Here is a 20,958-nt window from a genome sequence, read left to right on the forward strand (position 1 = left end):
TTGCTTCACCTCGCTGCCAGGGAAGTGGGAAATGTGGTCAAGCTGGAAAGATATATGTATAGGAAAAAGGGAGAATGGATTTTTGGAAAAGAAAACTAATAATTGCCACAAATATGCAAGAGAACTAGAGAAAAGGGACTTAGGTAAAAAGACTGGAAGTAAGAATGAATTGTATATGTTACTCCCAAGAACTGAGGTTCAAGGAAGAAAAAAGGGTTGATTGTATACTTAAACAAGAAAGAGAGTGGAAGTGAAAAGAAGAGAGAGAGAGGTAAACAGGCAAATGACCAGTATTGAAAGTTAAAAGAGAAAATCAAGGACATGAATTTAAGAGTTCTAATATCCTTATGAGATCAGAAAGAATCACAAAGTGTCAGAACCCTGAAAAGTCATACAGAACCCCAAAAGTTGATGGAGAAGAATGCTTTGCAGAGTTTTGGAATGATGACTGAAAGAGAGTAGGATCTGTGCTGTGAGATGGCTTGCTGGGTAAGGAAATGCTTGGAAGCTCGGAAAAACTTAGGGATCTAGAGAATGTTAGGAGGAGTCCTGCCTGAGCAATACCACTGTCCAATTTTCCTAGGTCTATGCCCTAACCTTAGCTAGGACCACCTATTAAAGAAATCCTTTTAATACTTTTTAGTTATTTCTTTCACCCAGCCATAGCCTTGGGTACATTTCATATTTCTCAAGACATTCTCCTTCAACCTTCCCATCATATTATCTTTGGCTTGCCTCCTATGTGCTTAAGAAGAGAAACATCCTATCAGAGCTCCTCAACTTCATTCCTTCCCACCTCAATCTTTCTACGTCTTTAACTTCAGTCTTGGTTGAGCCCCACCCTCTGTTCAGGTTCTTAAGAAACAAGCTAAAGAGCTAAGAAAGGCTTAGAGCAAACTGGCAAACACTGTTATTTTCTTTTAGGTATTCATATTGCCACAGGGTCTTGATATAGTTCCCATACTAGGCATAATTTGCCTACCAAATATTCAAAGAAGTAGGAGAATATAGCCATACTGAGAAAATGAAATCAAAATCAACTCAGAAATGACAAAAGTAAGAGAATAGTAGAGACATTAAAATAGTTGTCATACAAAGAGAGGAACAAGAAACACTGGGGCCTACCTGAAGGTGGAGGGTAGAAGGAGGGAAAGGAACAGAAAAACAACTATTGGGTACTAGTCTTAGTACCTGCGTGACAAAATAATATGTAACAAACTCCTGTGACGTGAGTTTACTACATAACAAACCTGCACACGTACCTCTGAACCTAACGTAAAAGTTGAAATAAAACAAAATTTTGTCATAACTATGTTTCATATGCTCAAGAAGCTAAAGAAAAGACTTAGCATATTAAATAGAGACAAAGAAGATACGAAAAAACCGACTGAATTTCTAGAGAAGCAAACTACAATGTCTGAAATTAATAATACACTGGATGAGATTAACAGTGGATTACACATTGCAAAAAAAAATTAGTGAATTAGAAGAAATTATAATAAACCTGTCAAATGAAAAACGAAAAAAAAAAAAACGTAAGAACAGGGCATTAGTGGGCTGTAAGACAATTTCAAATAGCCTAATATACATGTAATTAGAACCCATAAGGGCATGAGACATGGGAAGAGAACAGAAAAAAAATTTGAATGAATAATGGCTAAAATTTTTCCAAACGTAATGAAAAATACAAACCTACAGACTTAGGCCGGGCGCGGTGGCTCATGCCTATAATCCCAGCACTTTGGGAGGCCGAGGCAGGTGGATCACGAGGTCAAGAGATCGAGACCATTCTGGTCAACATGGTGAAACTCCGTCTCTACTAAAAATACAAAAATTAGCTGGGCATGGTGGTGCACACCTGTAATCCCAGCTACTCGAGAGGCTGAAGCAGGAGAATTGCTTGAACCCAGGAGGCGGAGGTTGCGGTGAGCCGAGATCGCGCCACTGCACTCTAGTCTGGGTAACAACAGTGAAACTGCGCCTCAAAAAAAAAAAAAAAAAAAAAAACCTACAGACAATAAGCTCAATTAACCCCAAGCACAATAAATACAAAGAATCTCATACCAAGCCACATGATTAAAATCAGTAACAAAAATAAAATCTTAAGAACAGTCAGAGTAAAAAAGGCATATTAAATACAAAGAGACAAAGATAAGAATTACAGAAGACTTTCTACAGAATCAGTGTAAGCAAGAAAAAAAAAACTGCCAATGTAGAATTTTACACTCAATAAAAATACCTTTTAAAAATAAGAAAAAGATTCTACAACAATAAAAGTTAAAGGAATTCATCACCAGAAGATATGAACAAAAAAAATGTTAAAGAAAACCCAGGGACCCACAATGAGACACACTATAATCAAGCTGTCAAGTCAAAGACAAAGAGACAATCTTGAAAGCAGCAAGAGAAAGTAACTTGTCATATACAAGGAAGCCTTTCTAAAATTATCAGTGGATTTCTCAGCAGAAATCTTGCAGGCCAGAAGGCAGGGGGATAATATATTCAAAGAGCTGAAAGAAAAAAAAATTCAACCAAAATATTATATCCAGCAAAACCATCCTTCAAACATAAAGGAAAAATCAGACTTTCCAGGATGAACAAAATCTGGAAAAGTTCACTACCACTGGACCTGCTGTAGTGCCTTTCAAGTTGAAACAAAAGGATGCTAAACAGTAACATAAAGTCTTATGAAAATATAAAGCTCTCCAGTAAAGATAAATATATGGACATATATAGAGAATGTACTATGCAATATTGGTACATAAATGCACTTTTAATTCTTGTACAGAATTTACAAGACAAAAGCTTAAAAGTAACCATAAATCTATGTTAATAAATACATTATATATGAAGATATAACTTGTGACATAAGTAACCTAAGGTGAAGGTAGGAGCTTTGAAGAAATAGTCTTTGTATGCAATTGAAGCTATGCTGTTAACAGTTTAAAATACTTTATTAAACTTCAAGATTTTTTTATAATCCCTATGGTAACCATAAAAAAATCTATAGAATATATGCAAAAGGAAACAAGAAGGGAATCAAAACATGTCACCACAAAAAAAATCAACAAAACCCAAAAGAGGTCAGTAAGAGAAGGAATAAATAACAAAATTTACACAAAGGACATACAGGAAACAACAAAATGGCAAGAGTAGGTCCTTCCCTATCAGTAATTACTTTAAATGGATTAAACTCCTGCATCAAAAGATACAGACTGGAAAGTGGATTTGTAGAAAGGATCCAGCTTTGTAAAAAGGATCCTATCTACAAGCAACAGGATAAAGGCTCGAACTTTATTCTGTCATTTAGATCTAAGAAACACATATGCTGAAAATGAAAAAAAAAAGAAAAAAATTAAAGTAACTGTCATGCAAATAGTAAATAAAAGCAAGCAGAGGTGACTATACTGATATCAGACAAAATAGACTTAAAGTCAAAAATAGTCACAAGACAAAAAAAGGATATTATATAATAAAAAGTCAATTCAGAAAGATAACAATTACAACTACATACACAGCTAATACCAGAGCTCCTAAATATCTGAAGCAAACATTGACAGATCAGAAAGGAAACACAGGCGACATATTAATGGTAGGGGCTTCCAATCCTCACTTAACAATAATGGCTAGAACAACAAGACACAAGATCAATAAGGAAACAGAGTACTTGAATATTATAAATAGTGCTAACAAACATGTACACAACATTCCACCCAACAAAATGAGAATATATATTTTTCTCAAGTGCACATGGAACATTCCCAAAGATAAATAACATGTTATACCACAAAAAATAGTTTCAACAAATTTTAAAAGATTGAAATTATACAAAGTATCTATTTTGATGAAAATGACATAAAACTAGACATCAATAGCAGAAGGAAAATCGAAAATTCACAAATATGTGAAAATTAAACAACATAGTTTTCAACAAACAATGGGTCAAAAAAGAAATCACAAGCTATGTTAGAAAATATCTTGAGATAAAGGAAAATAAAACTACAATGTACCAAAAAGTGTAAGATGCAGCAAAAGCAGCACTAACAAAGGACTTTATAGCTATAAATATGTAATTATAAAAGAAAGAAAGCGGCTAGGCACGGTGGCTCATGCCTGCAATCCCAGCACTTTGGCAGGCTGAGACAGGAGAACTACTTGAGGCTAGGATTTGAGACCAGCCTGGGCAACAAAACAAGACCCCATCTCTACAACTTAAAAAAAAAAAAGACGAAAATCTGCAAAACAACAACATAACTTTATACTTCAGGAAACTAGGAAAGAAAAAAATCTATACCCAAAGCTACCAAAAGGAAGAAAATTTTAAAGATTAGATTAAATAAGAGATAAATGAAATATAGAATATAAAAAAAAATAGAAAAAATCAACAAAACTAAGAGGTGGTTTTTGAAAACACAAACAAAATTAACAAATGCTTAGCTAGATTAACTAAGGAGAACAGATTCAACCAATAAATCAGAAATTAAAAACAGAACATTAGAACCCATGCCATAGAAATCGAAAGGATTATAAGAAAGGCGTGTGCCTGTGATCCCAGCTACTCAGGAGGCTGAGGCAGAATTGCCTGAACCCAGGAGGCGGAGGTTGCGGTGAGCCGAGATCGCGCCATTGCACTCCAGCCTGGGTAACAAGAGTGAAACTCCGTCTCAAAAAAAAAAGAAAAGAAAATACTATTAGGCCGGGCGCGGTGGCTCAAGCCTGTAATCCCAGCACTTTGGGAGGCCGCGGTGGGAGGATCACGAGGTCAAGAGATCGAGACCATCCTGTTCAACATGGTGAAACCCCGTCTCTACTAAAAACATAAAAATTAGCTAGGCACGGTGGCGCCTACCTGTAATCCCAGCTAATGAGGAGGCGGAGGCTGAGGCAGGAGAATTGCGTGAACCCAGGAGGCGGAGGTTGCGGTGAGCCGAGATCGTGCCATTGCACTCCAGAGCCTGGGTAACAAGAGAGAAACTCCGTCTCAAAAAAAAAAAAAGAAAAAAAGTGAATTGGTCTGTTTTTTTTTTTTTTTTGAGACGGCGTTTCTCTCTTGTTACCCAGGCTCTGGAGTGCAATGGCGCGATCTCCGCTCACCGCAACCTCCGCCTCCTGGGTTCAGGCAGTTCTCCTGCCTCAGCCTCCTGAGTAGCTGGGATTATAGGCACGCGCCACCGTGCCTAGCTAATGTTTTGTATTTTTAGTAGAGACGGGGTTTCACCATGTTGACCAGGATGGTCTCGACAGGAGATCGAGATCATCCTGGCTAATAATACAGTGAAACCCCACCTCTACTAAATATACCAAAAAAAAAAAAAATTCTTAGTTTTATTTGTTCTTCTCCGAAAAATGTGTAATAAGTACCTGAGGTCGATATTTTTTGTGGATGATTTCAAGCAGAATCTCAGGGCTTAGTTTCAGGAATATTACTGGGTGAGATTTTTCTTTGTAGCTACAGAGAAATAAATTCATTTCCACAAGAAATTGTGGTAGACAAATTAGTGATTTATGAAAAGAAAATTAGTTCCTCTTTTCTTTATGGTGGAGTATTTGTGATAGTGGAAAAATCTATTCTGTATCCTGTTATCTGCATGTCTTAATGTTAAATTCTATGAGATAAAACTCAACATTCCTGGAAGTGTTAATAATATGATTCCTTAATAAATTATTTGTCATTATGGAAATAATTGCTAAGTGACATGTTTATTGTCTGATGGATATTTTGGCTTCTCTGGAAGTATAAAATTTAAGTACCTTACATTTTCCTTTACTCCTGTAAACGTAAGCATTGAGTTTGATCAAATTTGCTGGAACTCCACCACAGCAGCCCCGAGCTCGGCCGTCCACCGCCTGCTAGCGGCCTGGCCTGGCCTCAGATATGTCCGACAAGGACAAGTGTTCGGCCATCTTCCGCTCGGACAGCCTGGGGACCCAAGGCCGGCTGAGCCGCACACTGCCGGCCAGCGCGGAGGAGCGCGATCGGCTGGTGCGCCGCATGGAGAGCATGCGCAAGGAGAAGCGCGTGTACAGCCGCTTCGAGGTCTTCTGCAAGAAAGAGGAGGCCAGCAGCTCCGGGGCTGGGGAGGGCCCGGTGGAGGACGGCACCAGGGACAGCAAGGTGGGCACGTTCAAAGGCAAGAAATGAGTCTCCTGGCCCAGCAGCCTGGACCAGGGTGACCGAATTGCTGCCACGGCCACCCGGAGCCCCCACGGAGCAAGGAGAGCACTCCTCCTGTGCTTGAGTGGTGCTGCCAGGCCACGGCTGCTTGGGGCGTGGCTGAGTGCGCCACAGCTCGGCTCCTATTGGGGCTCACCCGGCAGCCGCCGTCTGTGCCCCTGGCCTCCCCAGTACTGGGGCTCCAGCCCCTCGCCACCACCTATTGGGGCTCACCCGGCAGGCGCCGTCTGTGCCCCTGGCCTCCCCAGTACTGGGGCTCCAGCCCCTCGCCACCAGTGCCTTTCTTCCCTCAGCCCCTTCTCTGCTCAGCGTCTTCATCTCTGCACCGTCAGCCTTGCATGGCGGAGCGTCTGGCTCCGCCATCTCTGTGCTTCAGTACCCCACGCCATTTTTTTTTTGAAACCCAAGCTGGAGTGCAGTGGCGCCATCTTGGCTCACTGCAACTTCTGCCTCCCAGGTTCAAGTGACTCTCGTGCCTCAGCTTCCCAAGTAGTTGGGATTACAGGTGCCTGCTACCATGCCCTGCTAATTTTTCTATTTTTAGTAGAGACAGAGTTTCACCATGTTTGCCAGGCTGGTCTCCAACTCCTGACCTCAAGTGATCCGCCCGCCTCAGCCTCCCAACATGGGGGGATTACAGGTGTGAGCCTCCGTGCCCCGCTGAGTCCCCTGTCCTCTTTCAAGGGCCCCACCTCTGTGCCTCAACTCCCCACTCTCTGGGGCCCCTTTCCTCCTCAGGGCCTCCTGCTCTCAGGGCTCCCCTCCGTCCCTCCCTCCCTCCCTCTCAGGGTCTCCTCCATCCTCAGGGCTGCATTTCCTGTCCTACCTGGATTCTCCCGCTCACTGCCTCCTAGCATCTTTCTCAGAGGTCTGTGCTCTTGCTGTGGGGAAGACTGGGCTGGCTGCAGGCAGTTTGCAAGGGAGGGGTGGAGCTGGACGGGAAGGATGCCCCTTGGAGTGGCAAGGAAGCTGGACACGGCAGACCGCTGGGAAGGGGCACAGGGAAGCCCCAGGGGCTGCCTTGGCAGGTCTGCCATCTCCTCCAGCAAGGCTCTGGCCAGCACCGGGTGAGAGTGGGGAGGGGGCACTGGGCTTTGCAGCGCAATAAAACAGTCCGGACGGACAACCTGTGTCCCCAGCCTCATGAGCGTCCCCTGCACAGGCCCAGCCCGGACGCCAGAAGGGCTGGATGGTGGGGTGCTGGTCCTTGACAGATGTGGGGCCAGGTGAGGGCAGGGGACAAGGTGCAGCCGAGGCTGATCCCAGCTGTAGAGACAGGTCCTGGGCACCCCTGCAGGTGGGAGTGGTCTCTGCCCTCCCGGTGTCCAGCAGACACCCCCACCCCGCCTGTTCTCAGGGCCTTTCCTCTTTGTCACCAGCACCAAGAATCTGTCCAGGCTTCCCGGCTTATCTTGTATCTTTTTTCACCCCCGGTGAGAAATTGTAACTGACTCAGAATGATGCATTTTGGCACCACATGCGTGGAAAGTCCCACGCTGTTAGATGCTAGCTTTGTGAAATTAGTGTTTCTGCATTCTATTTTTTTTTTTTTTTTTTTGAGACGGAGTTTCGCTCTTGTTGCCCAGGCTGGAGTGCAATGGCGCAATCTCGGCTCATCGCAACCTCCGCCTCCTGGGTTCAGGCAATTCTCCTGCCTCAGCCTCCTGAGTAGCTGGGATTACAGGCATGCGCCACCATGCCCAGCTAATTTTTTGTATTTTTAGTAGAGACGGGGTTTCACCATGTTGACCAGGATGGTCTCGATCTCTTGACCTCGTGATCCACCCGCCTCGGCCTCCCTAAGTGCTGGGATTACAGGCGTGAGCCACCGCGCCCGGCCTGTATTCTATTTTTTTAATTGCATCTATACCACCTGGATCTGCTATTTCTTTTCAAAAAAAATTTTTTTAGTGTAATAACTCCTAACAGGGGACTGACTTAAGAAACAAGGCCGCCAGAGGCAGCAGTTCTGACTCCAGCAGCTGGGAGAGGAAGGGAAGTGGCCCCGCTGTCACTGCTGGACAGCTCCAGCCAGCTGGTGACCAAAGCCACTGCCCAAGTAGGGACGACAGCAGGGGCTTCTGGCCAGGTGGGAAAGGTGCCTGGAGCGGGTGCACCTGAGCGTCTCTTGTGGGCACGTTTGGCTTGGTGCTGCCTGGGGTGCGGCTGAACAGACAGGCTCTCAAAGTGGAGCCCATGGAGAGGCCAGAGGCTGGCCGCCCTGCTGGGGCCTTCGGAGCCTCCTGCCTGCACCCTCCACATCTTCTAAACCAGGATGGGGCACATTTTGCTGTTAATAAAACACAACCCACCAAATATTCTACCATGTTCCACGTGTGTATAATCGCCCAGTTCTATCCTGCAGCCTCTAACCATGTGGCCTCTTGGGTTTCCCCTGTGGACTCACCACCCATCCCTGTCGGGGACACTAAAGGCCCCCCAGCTTCACTCCAAGGTCCACCGCGACCCCTCCGACTTCACGCTGTACGTGCTCTCCTGTCCGTGTCCCGATGCCGCCTGTGCAGGCACACTCCTGGGTACCCACCTGTGCTTCCCCACTCAGCAACCCCACCGCACTCTGCCTAGCCTGAGGCCAAGCCTCCAGCCCCCAGCCCCCTGGCCTCTGTGTCCTGCTTGTTCAGCACCTTGGGGCTGTGCCTTGGGCTGCTGGAGTTCAACAAGCAGACCAGTGGGCAGACCCCTCAGGAAACAAGCCCATGGCAGGGTCTCTGACGGGCTCACCACCTCCTCGGGCCCTCCCGCTCCCTCATCTACCCCTCCAACCTTCTCCCAAGCCCAGCCTCCCTTTTTGAGTCCCCTGTAGGTGCCTGGCCCAGCACCAGGGCAGCGCCAGCTCCCACCCTCTGCTCAGCTCCCCTGCTCACACCTTGTCCTTCCTCGCCCTTCCCCATGGTGACAGTTGCTTCCACGAGCCAGCAGAGCCCCTGCTCCCGGCAGCCCAGCCACAGCCACAGCACAGGCTGTGCCCTTCAGAATGAGCTCCTCCCTGTGAGCCTCCCAGCTGCCTGTGTTCCAGCCCAGCTCAGGGGCAGGTGCAGCTGGGGACACCTGGCACCCTAGGACACAGCTCTCTGCCCACAGGGCCCTTTGATCTCTGCAGCCCTGCACAGCCCTGGCCTGAACTCACACCAGGGTTTTTGCCTGTGGGTGAGCAGAGGAGGTAACCCTGACCCCCCACCCACCCTCACCTACAGAGACCTGGAGACAGATCAGGTGCCGTGGCTGTACAGGGGTGGGGTGGGGGCGCAGGCTGCAGTCCCTGACAGTGGAGGAGGTGTAGGGCTGACCCCTTCTCTCCTCTGGCTCAGAGTCACAAAGATGGCCATGGGGTGACCCTAGGTCCCCACCCCACAGGTCGACCCTGGGGGGCAGCCTGGACCCCAAAGCCACAGCAGGTAGGGAGGTAATGGACAAAGGACAGGAAGCTGCCCCAGGCAAACCCAGAGGAAAAGACCAGCGCAGGATGCGGAGTGGGCAGGACCTCTGGGGTGGAGGTCTGAGGACAGGGGTGGTGGGGCCTCAGAGGAGGGGAGGCTCCAGGAAAGGGGTTGGGGCCCCCAACTAGTAGGTGCTATGGCCTCAGCGGGGAGCGGAGGAACGATGGCTGCTTAGGTTGGGGGCGGACATGAGTTTATCGGAGGAAGTCACTGGGGCTGGGGCAGGGCCCTCATCTCCCTCAAGGAGACCCAGGCAAGCTCCCTGGAACTTCAACGTGTCCAGGCAAAGCAGGGAGGGCTAAGGGGTGCAGGCGACCGGGGAGGGTCCGGGAAAGGTGCTGGGGCAGGAACAGGGCCAGATGAAGGGAGTAGGGTGGCTCACACGCAGTACCCCTCTAGCAGGGGCAGGTGGCCCAGTGCCGAGTGGCAGACAGTCCCGTAGGCTTGAGAGTAGCCTCCAAGCAAAGCCCTGGCAGCCCTGGCAGCCCCCTCAGCCCCCTGCGAGGCAGAGGTGCGGAACATCCTCCGGCCGGGCCGGGGACGGACCTGCATACAGTTGAGTCACATAAGGGGAGGTGTCAGAGGGGGCGCAGTGGGGGGAGGCCTTGAGGACCTCGAGGGATGCCAACTGGACAACGGAGGGGCAGTGGGAAGGATGGGGAAGGGAGTGAAAAGGAGGGGAAGAGGAGGATGGGGGAGGAGGCAGACTGGGGCTGGGCTCACCTGTTGTGCACCGGCCACGCTCACCCCACCACCCCGGTTCCGATCACCCCGGATCAGGGCCTGGTTGGCCACCTGAGCCGCAGACTGTGAGGTCAGGGAGGACGCTGCTCCCCTCTCGCTTGGCTTCACCTGGGAAGGGGCACATTACAGGGTCACTGAGAGGCAAAGAGAGAGGGTCCCTCCTGTGCCCACCCCACCATAACTTACCAGGGAGAGTGTCAAGGGGGGCTCTGCCTTTGCCCCAGGGGGCCTCTCCTCCCTCCCTAGGGGTGCAGCTTGGAGCAGGGGAGCGGAGTTCTGCCTGGGAATGTTCTCAGCTACACGGGGGGACTCTGTAGGATCAGAAGGTCAACCCCAGGGTCAGAAGCCGGGTGCTGCGCAGAGTCGGCAGCCACAGGAGGAAGCCTGGGCCATGCTCCTCGCGGGCGGCAGCAAAGGTCACACACAGTGCTCTGGGGGGTCGTGGCCCCGCACAGGTGTCCCTGAAGACAGCTGAGGGTTGGCTCTGGGCTTGCACAGGTGTGCCTGGGATGGGGAGGCCCTGGGCTCTGCCCCTGGGGTGACGCCCTCCAGGCCCTTCTCTTGAGGTGCAGCTCCCCCTCTGTAACCCCGCCCACCTCCCACACAGGCCGCACCCCTCAGTAACCCCGCCCACCTCCCCCTCTGACCCCGCCCCCCGCCCCTCAGCAACCCCGCCCACCTCCACCTCAGGCCCCGCCCCCCGCCCCTAAGTAACCCCGCCCACCTCCCACACAGGCCCCGGCTCCGCCCCACAGTGCACCCGGCCCACCTCCTCGCAGAACCACGCCCAGCCCAGTTGACTAAAGGAGAAATAATGACAATCTACTGTGGACTCTCTAACTTGTAGAAGTAAAATACATGACACCAATAGCAAAAAGAGAAAAGGGATAATGGAAATAGACATTTATACTATTACAAAGTAACGTGAGAATATATTTTGTAAGGTTCTTACGTTATATATACAATATTAATAGTATAATATTATTTGGGCCGGGCACAGTGGCTCACGCCTGTGATCCCAGCACTTTGGGAAGCTGAGGCGGACTGATCACCTTGGGTCAGGAGTTCAAGACCAGCCTAGTCAACATGGTGAAACCCTGTCTCTATTAAAAATATAAAAAATTAGCTGGGCATGGTGGCAGGCACCTGTAATCCCAGCTACTGGGAAGGCTGAGGCAGAAGAATCACTTGAAACCAGGAGGTGGCGGTTGCAGTGAGCCGAGATTGCACCACTGCACTCCAGCCTGGGTGACAGAGCAAGACTCTGTCTCAAAAAAAAAAAAAAAAGAAAAAGAAAAAAGAAAGATGGCCAACTTAAAAATTTACCATTTAAATTATTACATTATATATAAATGATCTAAATACTTCAATTAAAAGGCAGAGAGTATTATGACCTTATTTAAAAAAATTAAAATACACAAATTTGCCTTAATTATACAAAATCATGTTAAAAAAAAATCATGTTTATAAAGTTATAGGCCAAGCACAGTGGTTCATACCTGTAATCCCAGCAGTTTGGGAGGCTCAGGCAGGTGAATCACTTGAGGTCAAGAGTTTGAGACCAGCCAGCCCAACATGGCAAAACCCTGCCTCTACTAAAAATATAAAAATTAGCCGGGCATGGTGGCATATGCCTGTAATCTCAGCTACTTGGGAGGCTGAGGCAGGACAATCGCTTGAATCCAGGAGGTGGAGGTTGTAGTGAGCTGAGATGGCACCATTGCACTCCAGCCTGGGCAACAGGAGAAAAACTCCATCTCAAACAAAAAAATTATAAACATAATACATATATTAGTCACATGTTATACAACGATACAGGAAATGCACCGTATTATTGTCACTATTAATTCTTTGAGACAGGGTCTCGCTCTGTCACCCAGGCTGGAATGCAGCAGTGTGATCTCGGCTCACTGCAACCTCTGCCTCCTGGGCTCAAATGATCTTCCCACTTCAGCCTCTTGAGTAGCTGGCACTACAGGTGCAGGCCGCCATCTTCAGCTAATTTTTAATTTTTTGTAGAGTCCAGGCATGGTGGCTCATGCCTGTAATCCCAGCACTTTGAGAGGCTGAGGTGGGTGAATCACTTCAGATCATGAGTTTGAGACCAGCCTGGACAACATGGCGAAAACCTGTCTCTACGAAAAATACAAAAATTACCTGGGCGCGGTGATGAGCACCTGTAATTCCAGCTACTTAAGGTGCTGAGGCATGAAAACCGCTTGAACCCGGGAGGTGGAGGTTACAGTGAATTCAGACTGTGCCACTGCACTCTAGCCGGGGAGATGCAGTGAGACTCTATGTAAAAAAAAAAAAAAAATGTTTTTGTAGGACATGGTTTTCTATATTGCCCAGGCAGTAATGCACTTTAACTATAAAGACATAGTTAAAAGGATGGAAAAATATATGCTATGCAAACACTAATCATAAGCAAGCTTTAGTAGTTATAACAATATCTGACAAAATAGGTGCCAGGGAGTGGGATATTATCAGAGATAAAGAATAGCTTGTTAGGATAAAAGTCTCATTTATCAAGAAGGTACTACAATTCTAAGAGTGTATGCACCTGACGACAAAGCCTTAAGATATGTAAAGCAAGCCTGACAGAACTGAAAGGAGAAATAAACCCACAACTACAGGTGGAGACTTTAACACTCCTCTGCCAGTACAGATGCAGTGAACCTGAGCAATGTTATCACCCAGGGTGACCATGGCACTCGGAAGATGAGGAACCCACTGATGGTGGACACCTTCTTTGCAAGTGTGTATGAAACATTCACCAAGATAAACCACATTCACAGTACCATAAAACAAAGCTTAACAAATGTAAACTAATTAAAATCTGGGCCAGACGCAGTGGCTCACACCTATAATCCCAGCACTTTGGATGGCTGAAGTGGGCAGATCACAAGGTCAAGAGTCTGAGACCAGCCTGGCCAACATGGTGAAACTCCATCTCTACTAAAAATACAAAAAAATTAGATGGGCGTGGTGGTGTGCGCTTGTAATCCCAGCTGCTTGGGAGGCTGAGTCAGGAGAATCGCTTGAACCTGGGAGGTGGAGGTTGCAGTGAGCTGAGATCACCCAATGCACTCCAGCCCGGCAACAGAGCAAGACTCCGTCTCAAAAAAAAAAAAAAAAAAAAAGTGACTTTGCAATTGGTTTGCTCAAAGCAGGGTCACACACAGCGCCCTCGGCCTTTCTGCATGCCTGGCTTCCCACGGGAAGGCCGCCGTCTGGTGGCGTCTCCAGCCAGAACTGACTCAGGGCTTCCTCTCGGCATGTTCCACCTTCTCCTCTTCCCTAGAAACTCGTTTCTGATTCCGACATTACATGTGCATGTGCTGGCTGGATTTCTTAAAGAAAAACAGGCAAAAACCAAAATCCTTCAACAGTTCGGCTAACCTGAAACATAGGGGTGTCCCCGATCCATTCCCATGGGGGTTCACCACTGGCAGATGTTTATTTGTGGCTGGTGAAGCAGACATCTTAAGTTTAAAACAAAGAGGTCACCTCTTCCCCGAGAAATGCCCTGTGGCAAATACGGCCACCGCGCTGCCCTGAGACCCAACTTGATCTGCCAATTCCAGGTGCGTGATCGAGACTCAGTGGTGGGGCTGGGTGGAGGCCACTTCTGCAGCACGGGGGTGGCCTGCCTAACCAGCTGAGCACCGCCACTAATGCTTGAACGAGCCTTCAGTGATGCAAAGGCTCTCGTTTCTATGGCCCAGCCGCAGAGGCTGAGGAGGGGTTTTGCCTCTGTGCAATGCTCACAGCTGCCTCACCTCGCCCAAGACAGAGACAGGAAGTGAAGCCAGACCGGACAGCGAGGATGGGGTGCAGAGGCAGGAAGAAAGGCCCAGCACGCAGCAACCAGGGCGGGCTGGAGTCCCCGAGCCAACAGCTGTGGGCACCGAGCGGGCTGCTCCGCCTCCGAGCCCGGGCCGGGAGTGCGGCTTGCTCCACGGTCGCACACGCTCTCAGCACGTCCCCAGGGTGCCCGGCGCTGAGGCGCAGCCCCCACCATCTCCGGCTTACTCACGGATCCGCTGTTCCCACCTGGCAGTTTTCCAGTAAAACTTCTCGGGGGTGTGTGGAGCCGTGAGGACTGCGAAGGCTTCTTCTCGGGCTGATTGTCCGGCTGAGAGCATCTTCCACGGCAGTTCTCCCTCAGCCCAGCACCGCCTCGGGGGCGCCTCACACTGCCCCGCGCCTGTGAGTCCCCTGATGCCGCGTGAAGAAGCCCAGGTGGCGGAAGCCCTTCCCGCAGTGGTGGCACCGGTAGGCCCTCTTAGTCAGGTGCAGCCTCCGGTGGATGCTGAAGCCCTTGGGCCACCGGAAGGCCCTGCCGCAGTCGCCGCAGGTGTAGGGCTTCTCCCCGCTGTGCACCCTCTGGTGGTGGCCGAGGTTCTCCTTGGTCCGGAAGGCCTTGCCGCAGGCGGCGCAGTAGAAGGGCCGCTCCCCGCTGTGCCCCAGCTGGTGTCGGAGCAGGTTGGACTTCTGCTTGAAGGCTTTCCCGCAGTCGCCGCACGGGCAGGACCTGTGCTTCATGTGCACCCTGCGGTGCTGAGCCAGGCGGTCCTTCAGGCTGAACGCCTGCCCACACGCCTCGCAGCAGAACGGCTTCTCGCTCGTGTGGTTCTTCTGGTGACGCTGCAGGTTGGAAGCCCACCGGAAGGTCTGGCCGCACTCGGGGCACCGGAAGGCCTTCGTCCCCGTGTGCACCGTCTGGTGCGCGAGCACCCGGCTGTGGCAGCCGAGCGCCTTCCCACAGGTTCCGCAGATGAACGACAGCTCGACCGCGCCCCGCCTCCGGCGCTCTCCGCGGCCCGGCCGCTGCCCACAACACCGCGTGAGAAGCTGGCGCGGGAAAGCCGCGGGCGTGGCGTCTGTCATTTCCGGAGCAGCTCTGGGAAGCTGCCCGTCATCTGTGTCCAGCATGAAGCTCTTCCTAAAGCTGGTTCCTTCCCTGGCTCTTTCCGGCCGCACGGGGGTTTCCTTGTGAGCCCGACCTGGATGATCCCAGCGTCTCCTGGGGTCTGCAGACTTCCTTGCCCCTATGGAAGCAACAGAGACCCTTACACAGAGCCAGTGGCCCACGGCCAGGCCAGGCAGTGCCCCCGGCACAGCACAGAGGACCCTCCTGCCGTGTGCGTCGATTCCCTTCCATCTGCTCAGCTCACTCTGCATGGCTACGAGTGACCAGGAAAACTCATTCAAAGAAACACAGATGAGCCACACGTATCAACAGCAGACATCAAGGTGAGCTCCGAGACCTCCCCCCAGCCCTGGTGGCAGGCAGGCCACTCACTCCTGGCACTGCTGACGTGAGGGGGCACCCACACACGCCTGCCGACCAACAGAAACAACTGGGCCACGAGAATGTCCTTCCACCTTGTCCACTCCGCAGGCGCCGCTTATGAGGGTGGAGGGGCAGCCAGATTGCTGCCTGGAAGACGGGTAGCTCCACGTGATTCTCCACCACTCAGGCTCGGAGTCACAGCTCCCTCCGGCCGGGGCTCCACACGCCCAGGGACCCCACACCTCCCCACTGGGGGCTCTACAAACCCAGAGACCTCACACCTCCCCACTGGGAGCTCCACATATCCAGGGACACGACACCTCCCAATTGGGGACTCCACATACCCAGGGACCCCACACCTCCCCACTGGGGGCTCCACACACCCGAGGACCCCACACCTCCCGACTGGGGGCTTCACACGCCCAGGGACCCCACATCTCCCCACTGAGGGCTCGACACACCCAAGGACCCCACACCTCCGCACTGGGGGCTCCACAGACCCAGGGAAACCACAGCTCCCCATTCGGGGTTCCACACATCCAGGAACCCCACACCTCCCCACTGGGGGGCTCCACACACCCAGGGACTCCAAACCTCGCCACTGGGGACTCCACATACCCAGGGACGTCACACACCCCCACTGAGGGCTCCACATGCCCAGGGATCCCACACCTCCCCACTCGGGGTTCCACACACCCACGGACCCCACACACCCAGTGACCCCACACCTCCCCACTGAGGGCTCCACACACCCAGGGACCCCACACCTCCCCACTGGGGGCTTCACACACCCAGGGACCCCACACACCCAGGGACCTGACACCTCACCACTGAGGGCTCCACACGCCCAGGGATGCCACAAGTCCCCATTCGGGGTTCCACACGTACAGGTACCCCACACCTCCCCACTGGGGGCTTCACACACCCAGGGACCCCACACACCCAGGGACCTGACACCTCACCACTGAGGGCTCCACACGCCCCCATTCGGGGTTCCACACGTACAGGTACCCCACACCTCCCCACTGGGGGCTCCACACGTCCAGGGACCCAACACCTCCCCACTGAGGGCTCCACACGCCCAGAGACCCCAAACTGCCCCACTCGGGGCTCCACACGCGTAGAGACCCCACACCTTACCACAGGGAGCTCCAAACACCCAGGGACCCCACACTTCCCCACTGGGGTGATCCACACACCCAGGGAACCCACACATCCCCACTGGGGACTCCACACACCCAGGGACCCCACACCTCCCCACTGTGGCCTCCACACACCCAGGGAAACCACACCTCCCCACTGGGGGCCCCACGCACCCATGGACCCCAAACCTCCCCATTCGGGGTTCCACAAGTCCAGGAACCCCACACCTCCCCAATGGGGGCTCCACATATCCAGGGACCCAACACCTCCCCACTGGGGTATTCACACGCCCAGAGACACCACACCTCCCGAATGAGGACTCCACACAACGAAAGACCCCACACCTCCCCACTGGGAGCTCCACACAGCCAAGGACCCCACACATCCCCACTGGGGACTCCACACACCCAGGGAACCCACACCACCCCACTGGGGGCTCCACACACCCAGGGATCCCACACGTCCCAACTCGGGGTTCCACACATCCAGGGACGGCACACTTCCCCACTGGGGGACTCCACACATCCAGGGACCCCAAACCACCCCACTGGGGGGCTCCACACATCCAGGGATTCCACACCTCCCCACTGGGGACACCATATACCCAAGGACCCCACATCTCCGAACTGGGGACTCCACACACCCAGGGACCCCACACGTCCCGACTGGGGGCTCCACACATCCAGGGACCCCACACCTCACCACTGGGGGGCTCCACACACCCAGGGACCCCACACCTCCCCACCGGGGACTCCACACAACCAGGCACCCCACACCTCCCCACTGGAGGCTCCACACGCCAAGGGATGCCACACCTCCCCACCGAGGGCTCCAAATGCGCAGGGACCCCACACCTCCCGACCGGGGGCTCCACACACCCAGGGACCCCACACCTCCCTACTTAGGGTTCCACACGTCCAGGAACCCCACACCTCCCCACTGGGGACTCCACACACCCAGGGACCCAACACCTCCCCACTTGAGGCTCCACACGTCCAGGGAACCCACACCTCCCCACTGAGGGCTCCACACACCCAGGGACCCCACACCTCCCCACTGAGGGCTCCACACACCCAGGGACCCCACACCTCCCAACTGAGGGCTCCACACGCCCAGGGACCCCACACCTCCCAACTGAGGGCTCCACACGCCCAGGGACCCCACACCTCCCCAACACCTCCTCACTGAGCGCTCCACATGCCCAGAGACCCCACACAACCCCATTGGGGACTCCACATGCCCAGAGACCCCACACCTCCCCACTGGGAGCTCCACACATCCAGGGACCCCACATCTCTGCATTGGGGACTCCACAAACCCATGGACCCAGCACCTCCCCACTGGGGGCTCCACACGCCCAGAGACCCCACACCTCCCCACTAGGAGCTCCACACATCCAGGTACCCCACATCTCTGCATTGGGGGACTCCACAAACCCATGGACCCAACACCTCGCCATTGGGGACTCCACACACCGATTGACCCCACACCTCCCGACTGGGAGCTCCACATATCCAGGGACCCCACACCTCCCCACTGAAGGCTCCACACGCCCAGGGACCCCACACCTCCCCACTGGGGGCTCCACACACCCAGAGACCCCACACCTCCCCACTGGGGACTCCACATACCCAGGGAACCCACATCTCCCGACTGGGGGCTCCACACACCCAGGGACCCCACATCTCCGCACTGGGGACTCCACACGCCCAGGGACCCCACACCTCCTCATTGGGGATTCACGCATCCAGGAACCCCACACCTCCCCACTGGGAGGCTCCACACGCCAAGACCCCACACCTCCCCATTGGGGAATCCACACACCTATTGACCCCACACCTCCCCACTGGGAGCTCCACACATACAGGGACCCCACACCTCCCAACTGGGGGGCTCTACACATCCAGGGACCCCACACCTCACCACTGGGGGGCTCCACACACCCAGGGACACCACACTTCCCCACCAGGGACTCCATACACCCAGGGATCCCCCATCTCCCTCCTCGGGGTTCCACACATCCAGGGACACCACACCTCCCCACAGGGAGCTCGACACGTCCAGGATCCCCACACCTCCCCACTGGGGACTCCACACACCCAGGGACCCGACACCTCCCCACTGAGGGCTCCACATGCCCAGGGACCCCACACCTCCCCACAGGGGACTCCACATACACAGGGACCCCACACCTCCCCACTGAGGGATCCAAACGCCCAGGGACCCCACACCTCCCCACAGGGGGCTCTACACGTCCAGGACACCCAAACCTCCCCACTGGGGACTTGACACACCCAGGGAACCCACACCTCCCCACTGGGGGCTCCACACGCCGATACCCCACACCTCCCCATTGGGAAATCCACACACCTATTGACCCCACACCTCGCCACTGGGAGCTCCACACACCCAGGGACCCCACAACTACCTGCTCGGGGTTCCACACGTCCAGGAACCCCCACACCTCCCCACTGGGGACTCCACACACCCAGGGACATGACACCTCCCCACTAGAGGCTCCACATGCCCAGAGACCCCACACCGCCCCACTGAGGGCTCCACACACCCAGAGAACCCACACCTCCCTACTGGGAGCACCACACACCAGGGGACCCAACACCTCGCTACTGGGGGACTCCACACGCCCGGGGACCCCACACCTCCCCAATGGAGGCTCCACACACCCAGGGAACCCACACCTGCCCATGGGGGTTCCACACACCCCCACTGGGGGGCCCCACACGCCCAGGGACCCCACACCTCCCCACTGGGGGCCCCACACGCCCAGGGACCCCACACCTCCCCACTGGAGGCCCCACACGCCCAGGGACCCCACACCTCCCCACTGGGGGCCCCACACACCCAGGGACCCCACACCTCCACACTCGGGGTTCCACATGTCCAGGGAACCCACACCTCCGCACTGGGGACTCCAAACGCCCAGGGACCCCACACCTCCCCACTGGGGCTCCACACACCCAGGGACCCCACATCTCCCCACTCGGGGTTCCACACATCCAGGGACCCCACACCTCCCCACTGGGGGCTCCACACATCCAGGGACCTAACACCTCCTGACTGGGGGCTCCACACGCCAAGAGACCCCTTACCACCCCATTGGGGATTCCACACATCCAGAGACCCTATACCTCCCCACTGGGAGATCCACACATCCAGGGACCCCACACCTCCCCACTGGGGGGCTCCACACACCCAGGGATCCCACACCTCCCCACTGGGGTCACCACATACCCAAGGATCAAACATCTCCGAACCAGGGACTCCACACACCCAGGCACCCCACACCTCCCCACTGGGGGCTCCACAGGCCCAAGGACCCCACACCTCCCCATTGGGGGCTCCACACATCCAGGGACCCCACACCTCACCACTGGGGGGCTCCACACACCCAGGGACCCCACACCTCCCCACCGGGGACTCCACACAACCAGGCACCCCACACCTCCCCACTGGAGGCTCCACAAGCCCAGGGACCCCACATCTCCCCAACGAGGGCTCCAAATGCCCAGGGACCCCACACCTCCACACCGGGGGCTCCACACGCCCAGGGACCCAACACCTCCCCACTGAGGGCTCCACACACCCAGGGACCCTACACCTCCCCACTGGAGGCTCCACACGCCCAGGGACCCCACACCTCCCCACTGAGGGCTCCACACGCCCAGGGACCCCACACCTCCCCACTGGGGGCTTCACACACCCAGGGACCCCACACCTCCCAATTCAAGGTTCCACAAGTCCAGGAACCCCGCACCTCTCCACTGGGGGGCTCCACACGCCCAGGGACCCCACATGACCCCACCGGGGACTGCACATACCCAGGGACCCCACACCTCCCCACTGAGAGCTCCACACGCCCAGGGACCCCACACCTCCCCACAGGGGACTCCACACGTCCAGAAACCCGACATCTCCCCACTGGAGACTCCACAGACCCAGGGACCCGACACCTCCACACTGAGGGCTCCACACGCCGAGGAACCCCACACCGCCCCATTCGGGGTTCCACACGTCCAGTGACCCCACACATCCCCACTGGGGGGCTCCACACACCCTGGGACCCCACCCCTCCCCACTGGGGACTCCACATACCCAGGGACCCCACACCTCCCAACTGA

General features: G+C 53.8%; 1 protein-coding gene across 11 annotated transcripts in view; it reads right to left on the bottom strand.

Moving 5' to 3' along the window:
* LOC105731543 (zinc finger protein 707) overlaps window positions 1-20,958 on the bottom strand; it is a 45,543-nt gene that overhangs the window by 8,359 nt on the left and 16,226 nt on the right. For 5 of the 11 annotated variants that reach the window (XM_064383166.1, XM_064383161.1, XM_064383175.1 and 2 more), the window contains 4 exons: window positions 14,434-15,431; window positions 12,535-12,672; window positions 10,564-10,688; window positions 10,357-10,485 (listed from right to left, as the gene is read on the bottom strand). In XM_064383166.1, coding sequence (XP_064239236.1) covers window positions 14,572-15,431 — 860 coding nt within the window. In that variant the 3' untranslated portion in view covers window positions 10,357-10,485; window positions 10,564-10,688; window positions 12,535-12,672; window positions 14,434-14,571. Of the gene's footprint in view, window positions 1-4,849; window positions 4,956-10,356; window positions 10,486-10,563; window positions 10,689-12,534; window positions 12,673-14,433; window positions 15,432-20,958 lie in introns of all 11 variants that reach the window. The other 6 variants (XM_064383176.1, XM_064383163.1, XM_064383168.1 and 3 more) reach the window with 5 other exon arrangements.

This window comes from Aotus nancymaae, unplaced genomic scaffold (genome assembly GCF_030222135.1).
Source record: "Aotus nancymaae isolate 86718 unplaced genomic scaffold, 86718_ANA_hifiasm-v0.15.2.pri h1tg000003l, whole genome shotgun sequence".
Lineage (NCBI taxonomy): Eukaryota > Metazoa > Chordata > Mammalia > Primates > Aotidae > Aotus > Aotus nancymaae.